Source organism: Dendropsophus ebraccatus, chromosome 4, assembly GCF_027789765.1.
Source record: "Dendropsophus ebraccatus isolate aDenEbr1 chromosome 4, aDenEbr1.pat, whole genome shotgun sequence".
Lineage (NCBI taxonomy): Eukaryota > Metazoa > Chordata > Amphibia > Anura > Hylidae > Dendropsophus > Dendropsophus ebraccatus.
Window position 1 is genome coordinate 91,037,265 of NC_091457.1, and position 17,395 is coordinate 91,054,659.

At 41.7% G+C, this 17,395-nt stretch overlaps 1 protein-coding gene across 2 annotated transcripts in view; it reads right to left on the minus strand.

Annotated features, from left to right (window-relative positions):
* The window catches only part of ITFG1 (integrin alpha FG-GAP repeat containing 1), a 162,938-nt gene that overhangs the window by 61,938 nt on the left and 83,605 nt on the right, over positions 1-17,395 (minus strand). For both annotated transcript variants that reach the window (XM_069966251.1, XM_069966249.1), the window contains one exon: positions 13,541-13,704. In XM_069966251.1, coding sequence (XP_069822352.1) covers positions 13,541-13,704 — 164 coding nt within the window. The remainder of the gene's footprint in view (positions 1-13,540; positions 13,705-17,395) is intronic.

The window sequence follows — 17,395 nt, forward strand, 5'->3', positions numbered from 1 at the left end:
TCCTAGCATGTTATTTTTTTCTTTTCCAACATGGCTGTACCCCAGTGTACCAAGCAAGGTATGATTGGGTGAGTTTTGATCCCAGACCTCAACCTCAGCAAACACGTTTGGGATGAACTACAGCGGAAATTGCAGGCCAGGCCCTTTGGACCAAAAAAATGTCTTTCTGTGCTCCAACCACTATCCCACCTTGGTCAGATGGATGTTGGCTGATGTTGGTGGACGTAGAAAAGTATATGGAAATCACTTGTAGGGTAGGGAACCTTTAGGAAGACCAAGGATCCTGATTTGTTCTCTTGTGAACTTGTGTAGTTCTGTGCTAGAAACAAACGCTATATTATGTCTTTGTATGCCTCATTAAAGTAGTTAAAGTGAAATTTAGCAAAGTGAAACTTCTGTATCAGATATATGCAAAAATAGTAATTCTTCAATATATACAAATAAGCACAAATGAAACGTTGCTGTCACGTGAGTCCACCAGCAGAGAGTGGCTGGGGAGCACAGGCTGACAAAACCCAGCCTGTTTTCACTCTATGGATATGCTGGAAAGGCTCTACTGCTATTATTGGCCAAAACACTGCTCGTGACAGAAATATTTTTCTGCAAGATATCAGGTGACTGCCACTTTAAGAGTGACGCTTCAACCAAAGAGGGGTTCCTTCGGTAAATGACGTGACACCAGCCTAGACACACTGTGCTGTTCCATTGCTGTATATTGTTATCCGTCAGGGTGTCATTGTCCTGTACCCCCAAGTGTCAGTGTGTCACTGCAACCTCCCCTCCATATCTGCCAGCCATCACCCCAGTTCACCCCCCTCCCACCCCTTCCCTGTATGAATAATTCACAGAGCTCCATTTCATTATTGATCACATGACTGGTATCCCCCCACCTTGCCGGCTCCAGTGGAGTCTCCAGCTGGGAGCGGGATGATGGAATCCACTCAATACATTAGGAAGCAGCAGTTTCAATTCTACAAGCAGAACAATTTACACTGAAACCTTTTCTCACATGGCCCTGAGAATGCGGCTCCATCTGCAGCACCCCACGATGAGGGCAATCATCTCCACTAGTAAATCCTCACACAGTCTTACTCTTTATCAGAACAGAGTGCTGTGCGGGGAGGGGACGGTTTACACTGATCTGTCTATTGTATTGCAATTATAAGCCAATTACAGGGAGACAATTGTTGTTAATGTTGTATCCGCTCTACAGGCCGCCTGGGGCACAGGGACGCTTACGATTTATCACAAGCTTCATCTACTATTGTCTTATATAGCCCTAAGGCCGATACAATTGGCTGCACTTCCTATAAACTGACATGAGATCTTGCCCCCTAACCATCTTAAAGGAGAGCAGACCTAATTCAAGGTGCTCTCAATTCGGGAGCTTTTAATAGTTCAGTAATGTTATACAAGAAGTGGCAGACATTAGTCAAGTAATACTTTCTGGACACGAATGACTAAGTAGCTTCTATGTATCTCCAGGGTTACAGACTACATAATTACCTAGTGTAGATAGGATTTCTATTGCAATTATTGAAAAAAAAATAATCAAGGAACATATTATAAATGGAGGACACGTATAAAGGAAAGACTAAGGACTTATTCCCCTATCCTGTACTGCACGGATGCTATGGACATGAAAGCCGTGTAATGGAGAAGTGTGGCTTTGTCACTACAGTGCTGGGGACATTCAAAGAGTTTCCACCGCTCTCATCATGTTATTGATACATCATGTCAGGTGGGGAAACAGTTCATTACAGGGCTTCCCAGTCTGTATCATCTGTGCAATACGGGACAGGGGAATAAACCCTAAGAAGTCTTCTCTTCAAATCCATTCATGTCAATACTTACAGCCAACACCACAACCTTATGTGTGTTCACCAATAGCCATGCAATGTTGACAGGATTGGTCAGCAACACTGCGCATGGTTTCGCTGGCATGTGTTCCTAGGTATGTGAGAACTTGGCCAGAACACATAATAATAAAGCTTTTATTTGTATAGCACACACAGATTCCGCAGCACTTCACATAGGACCAGATAAGCTGCCTAAAATGAGTGCCAATGAACACCACAGGAACTTGAAAGGCGCACATATACATTCATTTTTACTTGCCAAATAAGTGCATGTTCAAATGAACAAAATTGGAGTGTTTTTTGAAGCACACATTACATTTTTTCACGTTTTTTTTCAGCCTGAAAAGGAAGTGCCATTTGATTTTTTGGGTCAAGTCCCTATGTACAAAAAGTTTAAGGGGGAGTTTAAAGGTGGAGCTCATAAATAACCTACTGTATATAGAAGATGGTTTTGTGCATTTTACATTGTTTTAGTGTGAAGAAGCTTAGCCGAAACAAGCCAATGTATGTATGTGTATATATATATATATGTATATATATATATATATATATACATATATATATATATATATATAAAAAGCTGATATTATACATGTGGTGGGTTCTCCATATGAACGTGCCGTATAAGCAGCGCTGATGTACAAATCTTGGTGGTAGCTCTTTTGTTTCTGGGAAGGTCTGTTTGCCTGTATACCATGCAGAGTGTAGGATCAGTTTCAACAAGTGCAAGTTTGTATTTCTTTGATACATGGCTATTTATTAAGTTGCTTCATTCTACTTTTTTTTAGATGCTTTACAGTAATTTAAATGGTTACAAAAGTCAGCACACCTTCTACACCGCCTGCCATCTGCAAAGTGTTTAGTGCTTTTCACCTTACAACCTAATGATGCAGTCAATACAGATCACGCCGACAAAAAAGGGTCAACCATAAACGTTAGGTATGATTGTCAGTACATGTTGTGCTCCTGTACTGAGGCCTCGCTGCTCCTCTCTAGAGAATAAACTGCAACTCTTTACATCTCATAATTAATTACATTATTTCCGGAGATCCACGCAATTGTGTTTGATATAAACCGCCCCAACGGGACTAATCTGTTACTGTTAATCCGGACAGCAGAGCAGCTCTCAGGCAATTGGCCATCAATTCTCTTGTACTTGGAGGAGTCTCGGGAATTGTTTAAACAAACCAAGCTCTGTAAGAGCGGACGCAAATTATATTTTGATGGAGTGAACTCAGGGCAACAAGGCTGTGAAAGAAGAGGATTAAGCAGGTCTAAATCACCATCGGCATGCTGCAGGATGAATACACCACAATATACATGGCATGGGACAGGGGACCAGAGTCAGGATTACTGTGCTCGGCTGGAATACTAAAGCCAGCGTTTATCCAGTTGGGATAACCATAAACTTTCCTAAGTAAAAAGAAGTAATAGAAGTTTATTTTAGAAGTGGATGTTAGGATTCTGCTCTGTACTTCATCTGTGCTTTACACTACAGCTATGTTCTATAAGGGCACCTCTATGACCTGAGTAGAGGTATAGCCTTAGGGGAGGGACCCTGGATGAAGTATTATATAATAGAGAATACAGATTACTTGCACCGATGTTGCTAAGCAGCAGGCGTGAAAGGGTTACTGCTGATAAGTTCCTACACATATTACTTTTATTAAGGCAATATTATTTAATAATGCAGCCAGACATAGTTAAATGCCCATGTTTATTACAGTCATATTGCTAATTTATTAGCTTCTGGTGGTAATGGACATTACAGCAGTGGAACAAAAGCACTCACCACAGCTGAGAATCCCTGAGTCTGCTCATGTAGATGAGTCACTGCCTGGCTGCCAGTTATGGAGAGCAGCACAATACAGGCACTATCGATGGGGCGTCTACCCAGCTCACAGTCTTATAGGAGCCTATAGATGCACATCATGTCTTGGGCTCATTTAGCAGAGCTGCCTAACTAAGGGGACTCAAAATTACATGTGGCATTGAATGTCAGCGGAGTGGTGAGAAAGCATTTTTTCCCTCAGACCTACAGTATTCATTTTTAAGTGACTTTGCGCTGGACTTGGTGGAGTCTAGAATTGTGGAGGGTGCATATAGGTTGTTAAGTGCGGACCTTTGTTGTTTATTGGTATTACAGGTGTTGTCCATCTTTGGTTTCTTCCAAAAAAAGACAGGACTCTTGTATAGGATGCCAATTTGCCTTACTATAGCCTATCTTTGTTAGACAAGCACTTTGAAAGTTACTTACAGACCAATCCCCCCCCATCTCCCTCACTAAATGCAATCAGTCCGATGACCTAATGAGTTTTCTGAGGACAGCAGCTAATCTGGGCGAGAAGACCTGCAGTGTAAGATATGTGGGAGGAACAGATGAACAGTCTGAGTCTCTCAAGAGAAAGGGAAACTTTAACCATCCTTAAAGGGGTACTCCAGCGGAAAAATTTTTCCCAGTAATTGAAACACATTACAAAGTTATATAACTTTGTAATATGCTTCAATTACCTATCTGCCCCCCTTCCCTATCTTTTGCCAACTCAACCCCCCACCAGGAAGTGAAGTAAACTCATTCTTACCTAATGACTGTTGACCCCAGGCTTTCCTGCGGCAGCCATTTTGTGACAATGACATCATCAAGAGGGAGGTGGGTATAAGCCCTGTTAGGCCAACCTCTCTTTGTCAGATGACACAGGCTGCTCAGCTCTGATTTGCTGAACAAGCTGAAAGCCATCTAACAATTTTACAGAGTCAGTTAGACATCACAGGAGACAAAGTGCATCATGGGAAGGCACAAACCAGGAAGTGAAGAAAAAATTAAGCCACCAACTGGAGTTTCAGGGACCTGCAAACAGCGGGAAATTCAAACTGACTCCGGAGGCATGGTAAATGTAAAAACTATGTTTATGATTGATTGATTGTTTTTTTATTAGCGCTGGAGTACCACTTTAAGGCCCTATTACACAAAATGATTATCAGCTGTTACGGACTATAATTGTCCTGTGTAATAGAACACAACGATCAGCCGACATGAAGGAATAGGAGCGGTGGCAGCAGACTGCTGCTATCTGCTATGGGCTGCCTGGACAACCTAGCGATCACCCGGGCAGCCCCACCACACCTCTCTGCGCCCCCTGGCTCTCACCTGCTTGCTGCCGACACGTAGAATAATGGCGTCAGCAAGCAGGGAACGAGAAGCAAAGGAGTGCTTATAGTTTACTCCTCAATGTCGACCCATGTAATAAGGGCTTTAGACTCCCAGGTCTACCAATCAGAGTTGTCCACTCACTAAAGCTTCGGCTGTCCAGGCATGATGGGAATTGTAGTTTTGCAACAGCTGGAGAGCCTAAGGTTCCCCATCCAAGCTTTAGGTAGTGGTTAGAAAACATCTTCCCCAGGTATGCCACTAACATACATTATAGATATGAGCTGCTGGCATCAGATATTTTTTTATTAGTAGAAGCAAGGACCTGTAGGAAGCCAGGGTACCCAGGACAGAAACAACATACTGATCTCCAACCCTTTAAGACTCCTAGGCTGCCCTGCGAATCACGGACGACACGGAACGTGTGAATGCAGCCTTAGACTAAGTTCATAATAATAGCCGTTGTTTCAGATTGCAACACTGGCTGTTATTGAATAAATACATTGCATTGACTCCTATGGAATCCCAGCTGGACTGTATACACATAGAATACACTCCGGTTGGGATATCTTGCGGCCGCACAAAAAAGACTGACAGAGCAGACAATGTAAAAAGCGGCTCCAGACGCACTTTACACTGTCAGCTATGTTGAATTGCAACACGGGCACACCCGTATGTGCCTGCATTCCAATTCAAAAGAAATGAAGTTCCTCTGGCCAGTACTGCAGTACAGACTAGGATGAACTTCACTGACACCAGCTGTTCTGTGATACGGCTGTCACAGTACGGCTGGTTTCATACATAGTGTGAACCAGGTTTTATAGTTAAAAGGCATGTATCACTGATTAGAGCCAGATGGTGAATTATGTTCTTCTTTTCTACTTTGTTTTTATTTTTTCATTCATTTTTTCCTTTTATTTAAAGCGACTCTGTACCCGCAATCTGTCCCCCCCCAAACCACTTGTACCTTCAGATAGCTGCTTTTAATCCAAGACCTGTCCTGGGGTCCGTTCAGCAGGGGATGCAGTTATTGTCATAAAAACAACTTTTAATCTTGCAGCACTGTGTCTAACGGCCGGGGCTTACATTTGTATATGCATTAGGCTGGCACACCCTCTGTCTTTCCTCCCCACCCTCCTCATCATTAGGAATGATCCAGGAACATTTACTGCTGTTTGAGCTTTGCACAGGTGGATTAACGATCCAGCCCATGTTCATTATACACACAGGTGGGGAATAGAAAGCAATCTGCCTGGAGCATTCCTAATGATGAGGAGGGTGGGGAGGAAGGACAGAGAGGGTGTGCCAGCTTAATGCATAAACAAATGTAAGCCCCGGCCGTTAGACACAGCGCTGCAGGATTAAAAGTTGTTTTTATGACAATAACTGCATCCCCTGCCGAACGCACCCCAGGACAGATCTTGGATTAAAAGCAGCTATCTGAAGGTACCAGCGGTTTTGGGGGGGGGGGTGTCAGATTTTGGTTACAGAGTTGCTTTAAAGAGGTCATTCCACAGGGAGGGGGAGGCTATTGTTTTCTCTGTCTACTGGGGTCACCTGTCGCTGTAATGCTTTCCAGATCACTTTCCAGCAGCCTCACCTCACACATAGAACAGAAAGTCTCAGCTGATAGGCCCAGTGGTAAGATTATTTAACAAATAAAAAATATAGATGGCAAAATGGAAAATTAAAAAAAACAAAAACTGCAAAAGAAATATGTTTAAAAGGGAACACATCAGTAAAGTTGTGCTGATTAAGCTTTCAGCAGTGCTAGTACATAGCTGTTCTAATAGGTTCCCAACCATAAAAGCTATGGGAATTTGCTATTGCCCTGGGCAGTTTCTGTCAGGGACAGCATGGAGCACAGTTTAAGACTGGAAAGAATGCAGCACATACAGCAGCTGATAAGTACTGAAAGAATTTAGATTTTTAAATAGAATAAATCTATATAACTTTCTGACACCAGTTGATATGAAGTACCCCTTCAATTTAAACAATGGGTAATTCTCTGATGACACAATCCCTTTTACATTGTCTCTTCTTTCATGACTGCAGAAAATTCTGCTTGCCCTCATTTGAATAATGTTGCCTATCACAGTGATTAGGAGTGCAATATTCTGTCCACTTGCACAAGGCTAGAATGGTGCTTATCTCCTTAATCAGAATGATCAATCACCAGAATGAGATCCAATGAACTTAGTCCAGTAATGCAAGAGGAAATTAAATAGCCATTCTGCTTGACTGATCTACAAGACGCACTGACACGTCCATTTTCCAGCTACTGAAAGCCGCTGCATGTACGAAACACACAGGAATAGTTAGGGTGGAAAACTGTAGAGAGATGGATACAATGCTGTGAATTACAGGATACAATGGATATGTATTAAGGTTAAAAACTTCTAGAGACCTGGGGGAACATTTATTAAAGTTCCACCGGAGGCGTACGCCAGGGAGAAGGCACAGATTTGCCCCTTCTCCCTGGCGTATGCCTTCTGTATCCCCTGTTTGTCCGATGGGCGGGCAGGTTGGGCTCGGGAGTGTCAGCTGAGGGTCTGCTATAAGTATCTCATCGAGACAATACTTTTATAACTCCAGACTGACATATTTGATCTGCACCAATGCAGGTTATGTATGATATGTATATTAAGGGGTATTCCCATCTCAGACAACTATAGCAGATTTACAGGATATGCCATAAATGTCTGATAGATGTAGCTCTTAAGTCTGAAACCTGCACTGTCCTTTAGTGTGAGGGGTTCCTGCCCTTGTCTGGCCCGGTTGCAGGCGTAGGAGGTAAATGGAAGGTGTGTAGAGAGCATAGCACCTCTGTTTCTGTAACTCCCAAGTGTAACAATGTTCACTCCAATGCAAGTAAAGCAACCTGCTTCGCTGTTTCAAGAATCCTGACATAAATGTTTGACATGGCACTACCCCTTTTACTAATATATTATTACATTAGTAAATACATTGTTAAATATACACAGTACCAAACTACCTGAACAAGAGAGATAATTATTATTCTTGTTTTGGGTAATAGAAGTTGATCTAAACTGATACACTGTAACAAATCCTCCTCTGTGTGAACACTGTAAGAAATCCTCCTCTGTGTGAGCACAAACTAAGTAGTTTGCAGAATATTCATCAAGGTAAGAGTCATAATGTATATTCTTCCTCACCTGGCCACAGTATTATGCTCGCTTAGCAATGTGGCTGTTTTATGTAAATTACTTTCAAGCATGCATAAAGACTTCAGTCTGAATATACCTGACAAATTAAGCTGTCACCGATCCCAAAGTGAGAGTCTAAAAGGGTTAATGCAGAGAAGATACAGGGCATCTCCAGGGGAGATAACAAGGAGTAATGACACCACACTGGAGACATAATTGCATCTTATAAGCAAATAAATCAATGGAGAGAGAGCCACAGGGAATTGTATGTCAAGGCTTCTTCAATTGCAAATAGATATTGACCTCCTTATCACCGAATTTCCAAAAATCAGATATAGTAATTCTTTTCAAGACACTCCTGATTAGTTTTCTCTATAGAAGACCACCCTCAGTGGAGGGAATCACTTCTATATTAAGTGCTAGCCAGGGAACACAGGCCTGGCATCTACCAGTCTACTGGGCGCAATAATACTGTGCTAGATCAGTTCCTGGAAAAGTTAGCAGACAACTAATATGGAGTCTAGGAAAGCTGAGCAACTGCTGTACTAGCTGTCGCCCTGACTTTCCAGGAAGACCCGAGAAAGAGCTTAAAGCTAAACTAAAAACGGCTAAGATGGAGGGTAAGTGAAGGATTTTCTGGTTTGATGTGGAGCTTCCAGGGCTGTCATAAAACACACGGAAATCTATGTACACAAACAGATTAAACTCTGAAGAGCAAGGAACATAATCTGCAATTGCATCTGACTCAGGTGCCCAGCAGGAAGCGCTGAAATTGGCTCCTGCGGAAACGTTTCACTTGAAGTATCAGATATAAGAGCACACAGTCAGTGGAGAGGAGCCATGAAGGAGATGAGCAGCAGAGACCTGGGAGCAGCCATAATCACGGATTTCCAATTACAAGCCGGCACTCCGGAGCGCTCACCTCCTCTAGGTTTTCCAATTAAAGCAGACAATTAAAGCTCCATCACCGGAGGTCTCAGTAACATAGAGCGCAGAGCAGTGGTACCGCACACTGTAGCTCAGAGGGGTCCAGTCTTTTGATCACATGCTAGTTTGCATTTCTACATCTTCTAATGCATCAAATATAGTCGAAAATCAAGTACTTAAAGCGTCCCCATTTGTCAAGTTCTTTAAAAAATTTTAACGCTTTAAAAGATCTATTTGTTGGGAAATCTGGATGGATGGTAACAAATATGGCTGCCAATAAAGCTCTCACATGGCTGACATTAATCTATCATAGTTTTAGGTATACCTGGAAAAGCTGCTAGGCCACAGCAGCATGGGGGGAGGGGCGCATCTGCCAGTCAGAAAACTGGCACTAAAAAGTTACATGTTTTTAGACAGTGCTCAGTTGCCATCTTTTTCACTGCCAGTCCCCCAAAGGCAGGTTTATTAAGGGGCCAGTACCTCTTAATAAGCAGAATGAATGGCAGCAGAACTTTAAGGGGTACTTGAGAGTTTTTTTATGTGTTTTTTTTTTTTTTTTATACATTGCTATTATAAGGTTAAAGTACCTAATATTATAACTTCATTAAAAATGTATTCTAGTAATCACCACAGAGGCTGCAGTGAGAGATCAGAGTGGGGGACTGAGAACTGCCCTGCAATTTCTGACACGAACGTTGGCAACAGCAATGGGGACTGTGATGCTCGATCAACACACCACCAATCAGATATTCTCAAGATATGCCTGTCTGGGCCTCCTTTCTATGATACCAGACTGTCATGGTTATTATACTATAATGGATCTGGCTTGGCCACTATTATATAATTGTGTCTACTTTGTCATACTTAGGCTCTGCGTATTCACCACTTGTTTTCTATAACTTTTTCGTCAATAAAATCATTTAATGTAAAAAAAGATGTGCCTGTATGAAGTGCTTACATACGTCTCCCTTTCTAGATAGTGAGCAGCATAGGGTTGGCCCTGAAGCTCGCACAGAGCTTGAAGCTCTTGACGCTATAGCACTAAACTACACACACACACAAAACAGGGATAGGTCACTTCTTTTCAGTGCATTTCCTAACTCCCATTAAAATGAGCATGTTTTCCACATCCAAAACAGTGTGTCTTTGCTTGTGTGAACATGCCCTCAAAGCTTCCATAGGCCAGTCACCCAGCTTTCCCACAGTCACACAGACTACTTGATCACCATGTCACTGAGAAGATTCACCGTTTAAGAGTGACAAGCCATGTGAACTCTGTAAAGAGGTATATGTTGGTTATCATCCAGCTTTCCCATGAATGGATAGAACTAAAGAGTGGGCATAAAATGAAAACACGGATAGCTGAAACTGAGAACTGGACCCCATCTGCATGCTGCTATGTCTCACTTCCCATCTCTGCCTTCCCGGACCACCAAGGCACTTCAATTATAGCTTATTAGGCAGCTGTGAGTAATTATGGCGGCCCCACCAGGGAAGTGGGTGCTGGTGAAATGCACACTGTGGCACTTAAACACTGTTATTTGGAGGTGGGCCACCAATAACTCTGCAACATGTAATTATTTGCATTAAACTAGACTCAAAGAGGAGACTGCAGAGGGTTTTATACTTGTAAGACTAGTAGAGCATAGGTTCAATCTTGCTGAAATATACTGCATTAGACTACACACTGGCACTTTGGAATTCACTGCTATTTGAAAAAGCGTCAATTTGTAGCCTCGCTGTTAACCAATTGACATAGGCTTGCATTTACGCTTTCATGCTTTATGTTTCACTGTTTCCGTTCCCTGCTGCTTTGGTAATTGATCTGACCACAGTGGAGACAATCAATCACAGATCAATTGTGCGGGAGATCTTTACACCTTGGAAATCTATATGGCAACATAAAGGTTAATAAGGCAATGCTGGGTTCAGTCAGGGAGATGGTCAATACACAGCACACTGTCACAGCACCTTCACAATATGTTATAAGAAGACTATGTGCAACCACAAACTGATCTAATGTGATGGGCTATATAATGCACACCTACCCAGTACCCTAACATTGTGGATACAATCAACCTGAGATGCCAGCATTGTAGTGATGAATGATAGAGTAAATCCACCTGGGTCCTCAACATAATGGTAATAAATGATGGGTAGTAGTCACCTAAGACACCATCACTATAGTGATAGATGATGAGTATAACAAACCTGAGACCCCAAAATAATAGTAATGATGAATAATAATGTATTAATAAACACAGCCCCAATATAAGACATAAAGGGTGGGTATAGTCCATAAGGAACCCCAACATTACAGAATTAAAATAGGTACAATCCATCTGGAGATCCTAACAGTATGCAGTAATTTATGAAAACAATTCAAATGAGGCCCCCAACATTACAGTTGAATGGTGGGAACAATCCACCCAAAACCCCAAGTAGAGTGATGAAAACCATTCATCAGGGACACCAACATCATAAAGCTGAGTGCGGAATACAATCCACCCAGAATCCCAACAATATAGAGATGAATATCAGGTGAAATACGTCCTCCATTCGTAACCCCAATCAAATCACCATGTCAAGGACAAAAAAAAATCCTTACATCCCAAACACCCTAACGCAGAACATAGCTGTTGTTTTTGATAGCTGCCACTTCTTACATCAGGCAGACAGGGGTGAGAAAATAGAGGCTGCATTCTGTGTTTGCTGCTTCTTTCTAGCAGAATATAAATATCAATTAGCATTCGTGCAGAACGTGACTGCGTGGCGGTGTCTTAAGAAATATATGCATGTCCTCAAGGAGAGTAACTTCTAAGAACATGAAAAAATAGCTGAGCGCAGTAAGAAGTCGTTTCTCGCTGCCCGAAATCCTGTTGTAACATTTTCTAAATGCTCTGCTGGCTGTGCGCCGGCCCTGACGTCTACTAAAAGGAGACTGGCTGCTATTGGAGATGTGAAGGGGAGAACAGTGGGGACTTGAGATGAAAAACACAGCTGGGGCTTCTGGTTTTTACTTTCAAGTCTTAAGTAAAGCACGGCAGCATCTCCCTGACCATACCGACACAGTCTTATTGTACTATGCGTTCAGGTTTTTCCTTTTTACAGATTCACCATGGCGTGGCCCCTTGGAAGCGAGCTTACCAGAAAATAGTTATTTGTGTTGTTGTGATTAAAAGACTCTGCCTGGGCGCAAAGCTTTTCTGGAAGGAAAACAAGCTCTGCAGATTTTTTTTTTCCACACAACGTGTGGGTTATACTTTCCATCTCCCGCGGCCGAGTCTATCAGTGAGCAGAAGTTGCCTCTGTGCCATGGAAAACAATTTTCTCCAAGCAATTGAGGAAATTTATTTTGCTCATGTTCAAGGTTGACCGTTCCCGTGCCAAAAACCCACTTCTCCCCAAGTGTTCTTACGCAGCCCCCAGAACGTGGCTGAAAGCAACAGGCATAACAAACAATAATGGCTTTATTATATTCTGCTGCAAATTGTCTGTGACATTTTGATGAAATAATTAAGGGGTAGAGACAATTGGCTGGCAGAACCCAAGTGGTGGTGCCAGCCAGGAGAAGAGGAGAAAAATAATTACAGCTTCTGGGGAATTCTTCAAGACAGGCAGATAGTTTTAAAGCCTGTGTTCATAAATAAATCCTTCAAATACAAAAAACAAAGTTGGGGCTGATAAACAATGTGAAGTCTGGTAAATGTGTCCAGGCAGGGAGCGGCCCTATTAAACATGTGATTATAAGATTAGAACTTTATTTTACATGCTGTGACAATACGTTTTATGCTCAAGTCACATCCAAAGCTGTACTCAAGCTTCTATAGTATGCTGCATAATGCTACATGTGCCTGTCGGTGTGCACAAAGCATGCCATGGAATGTTTCCCCAGGCACTGTACCACTGGAAGCCTGCAACAGCTACCTGCTTACTAGAGTAAATAATTATACCCCCCACCATTTGCTATATACTGCTATCATTCATTATCCACAAAAATCAAACATGAGATCTTCCACCGCAAAGAGCTGCACCCTTTAACACCAACAACCTTAACTAAACATGTTTCTGAGGACAAAAAGACTGTAACCCCCTCAAACTCAAAATCCAGTAGCCCTAATTAGAAGTAGTATGTATTAGGTAGTTTGCCACATAATATAAATCATAAAATAAATACAGCCTAGAAATACAACAAGAACGTGTACAATAACAATGAACAATAAAAGAAATGTAGCAGTTGTATAAGAAATATTAGCTAAGATATTGATTCCGATTCTGTAGTTTTCCCAGTTAGCAGTCTCTTGACGAATCATTAGAGAAGCAAACGCTTCCGGCCATGTCCAAATCCAGACAAACGGTCACAAAGGGAGATCAGCTGGAGAAGAAAGAAGGCAGAGAACCGGAGCAAGAGAAAGCAACATGAACTGCAGTGGACTTACCTCCCAGATGTATTCCGCAGGATGGCAAGGGCATCTGGGTAGCCATCCATGTTGTAATCCCCAACATGAAGGGTGATTGGCAGAGACGGGAGACGTGTAGAGTCCTGAGGTACAAAACCCCATAGTGTGTTTGCATTGGTACAATTTTGCAGCACTGGAACCCACTGTAAAAGAAACACAATAACACCCAGCGTTAAGCCTGGTGGCTGCACAATGTTTAAAGCCTAAGGACACATTGGCTCCAATTTGTGTTGGTTTGTTTTCTGAATGCAAAATAAAACAACTTTTTCAAATGTCTTTATTAAAAATATCCTACCATTTACTGCTAGTAAGATAAACATATACTAAGTCCTTCTGACTAACTTTCACCTGTCTCAGGGTTAAGGTGTCCATACACTTTCAATGCTAGGTGGTGTAGGGTATAGAGATAAATAGTGCTCAGACAGCAAACTACAGAGGTTGTAGAAGTCAAGGTAATCAGAATTGTTGATAAAGACTTATGGGAAAAAATTTTTTGCACAAAAAAAGGTTTTAAATAGTTGTGGTGGTGTTATTATTGTTAATTAATTAATTAAATTAATTAATTAATAATATTAAATTTCCTATTATTACTTTTCCCTGAAGTAGATCAGCAATAAATATTTCTTTTCAATTAACAATCTTATTTTGATATTTTATAAGTGACTAATAATTTATACACAACACTATGGCCCAGATTAATTGAAACGGTGTAAAATATACACGGGTGTAAACTGCCCACAGCAACCAATCACAGCTCAGCTTTCATTTTACCAGAGCTGAGAGCGGAGCTGTGATTGGTCGCTGTGGGCAGTTTACATCAGTGTATATTTTACACCCTTTGATAAATCTTCCCCTCATGTTCATATGTGTTAAATTAACTAATTTTATTTATTATTTTTAACTGAAAACAAACAAAAACCTGTATATGTCAGGATCAGGAAAAATAAAGGTTGCATGCACCTTTTAGAAGGTCCACTGCACCATTCTGAATATGTAAATAAGGTGGTTTGGTACACTGGGGGCAGTCCTGTAGCCCTGAGTGCACCGACCGACCGCCGCCACCTGCAGCATGCTTCTCCATGATTATTCATAACGGCCTTCTGTATTGAGTGGTGGCAGAGACTGATGTCACTGCAGCGGGCCATTATGATTATTCGAGAATCTTCATAAGGTGGTGTACTGTATGTGCAGGTGGGCGGATCAGCACACTGATGACTACAGGACCTCTCCCAGGGTACCGAATGCTACATTTTACATGCTAAGAAAAAGGATGGTTTATCAATAATGGGGCAGCAGAACTTCTAAATACAGGTATGGTCACACTCCCTGTCTGCTGCCCTATTAGAACCTAGCAAAAGGTTAGATCCATCTAACTTGCTGCCAGATTCACTTTAAATACACTTAATTGTTTTGGTGCAGAAACACTACACATATTCTTCAGCATATCAGCATACATTGCATATACGAAGCATGTAAACATACTCTAATGCGCAGTGATTGGCTGAGTGGACAGGTCCTGCTGAGACTGATCATGTCGAACACAGGAAAAAGTAGTGAGCAGCAGAGGAACAGAAGCCACTAAAATGGGATCGGTGGAGGACAAGGGTGAGCATCAGTTGTTGTTTTTTCTTATACTACCCTTGCAGATATTCAAAATGTTAAAATACTTGATTACTCTTAAGGCTGTACGCTAAAAACAAACAAAAAAAAATACAGTTTTTTATAATGGAAGTCAATGGAAAAACGGATCCAAATGGATTGCACAAAATTGAATCAGTTTTTTTCTTCAGAAAATGTATACGTTAAACAGACTGCAAAAACGCAGTGTGAACCCAGCCTAATCTATTTAAAAGGTTGCTATATGACACCATACATACAGAAAATATAATGAAAACATTATGCAATGAATACCCTGATTTGCTTTAACAAAATACCAATATCATCTGCCATATGTGATAGTTGATAGACAATGACAAAGTTATCACTGTCAATATAAAGTGCAGTTTCCAAAGTAGGGTAAAGGGTTACAGTGCTGTGTCAGCTGTCATGAACCCCTACATTCTAGTGACCAATCGGGGTCCTAGAGCTCACCTGCTATCTCTTGACATTACGCCACTGCAGAATATTTTTTTGATAAATGATAACAGTAATAATAAGAATAAATGTGTATCTAGGGGACAGAGATTGTCATGAGTAAAGAAAAGAACCCTCAGTATCCACACCGAATCAACAGAAACCTGATGATACATGTAAAGCAATGACTATACCAAAACTTTAATTAATAGGAGGTTAATCTATTTTGACTTCAGATCAAGTCTAACAAAGGCAGCAAGTCCCTTTATTGTAATACAACACCTGTGAGGCCCAAATGATGTTCCATAACTCTATGCATCATGTAATCCAGGCTCAGATGAATTAGTGTGAGTTGATAGCGATTACACGCTGTGTTCAAGGCTGACGATAGTTATTGTTATACTGACAGCAACATAGCGTTCCAACTTGCAATAATAATTTCAGGGACTGTAAATCCGGCCCTATGGTCACAAGCTCAATAGAGCGACAGCAGCTCCTGTCCCTGAAAATAATTATCATATCAGGAGCAGATGGGAAATTAATCCACAATAATGTCATAAGAGCTATCAAATAACAGAAGTTTCTTAAATGTGAAATCCATTTGAAGTGTATCTATTGTATATAATAATCATTAACTCTATCCTCTCATCCCCTGTCAACTATTTAGTACATTACTCAAGACAGGGAATACTCAAAACATTTACAAATAAACTGATGTGGGTAACTACTAACTGCTGGAAGGGGAGGAAGATGACACTTTAAGGCCTCATTCACACGTTCTATAGCCGGGTACCTGTAGCTACAGACAGCCAATAGAATTGCATCTATAGGAAATCTGCAATGCACAAAGGTATTATATAGAGAACAATATGGAGATGGAGAGAAAGGAGCGCTGCACCTCACACCTATGGCTGACACGAATGCCTCTTGGCTAGATTTAATAGATAGAGAACAATGCTGCAATTGCAGGTCCGTTGTAGGACCTGCCTGTTTTTATGTGGCATGGATCATGGCCCTGTACATGTACGGAACGAGTGAAGGGGCTAATAAAATAAATGGGTTCATAGTGCTGTTCTCAATTTGGGAGTAATTCGAGGCTATGTTCACATACTGTTTCTTTAGCCTTATTTTAAGGCTAAAAACCTAGTCTCTGGAGTGCTCTTTAATGTGCAGTCACATGACCACAGATTGCAAAGGTAAGGCCACACCAGGGCTGGTGTCAGTACAGGGCAAGTGTCGGGGCCCAGAGAGGGAGAGGGGCCCGATGTTCTGATGTTTAGCCTGCTCAGTGTAGTGCAGGGTAAGTGAGGTTAACATCAGAAGACAGAGAAAGATCAGGACCTGGGAGCGTCCTGCAGAGAGAGAGAGGGATGAAGGACCTGATCACATGACCTGCAGGTCTATAATACTACAGTGTGGAGATCGGCCGGACAGAAAAAAGGAGGGAGACGACTTAACTGTAAGTGCTGTGTGTATGTGTGTCAGTCAGTAAGTGTATCAGTCAGTAGTGTTTGCCAGTCACTAAGTGTATGTCAGTAATGTGCCAGTGTGTCAGTCAGTAATGTTTGTCAGTAATGAGTCAGTCAGTAATTGTATTTGTGTCAGTCAGAAAGTCAGTCGGTAATGTGTACAGTATGTCATTAAATGTCTGTGTCAGCAATGTATCAGTAATGTATGTTTGTGTATGTTAGTGGTGTCTCAAGTGATTGTGCACAGTGGATGGATGAGGGGCCCGTAGAGGCTCTGTTGCCCAAGGGCGCG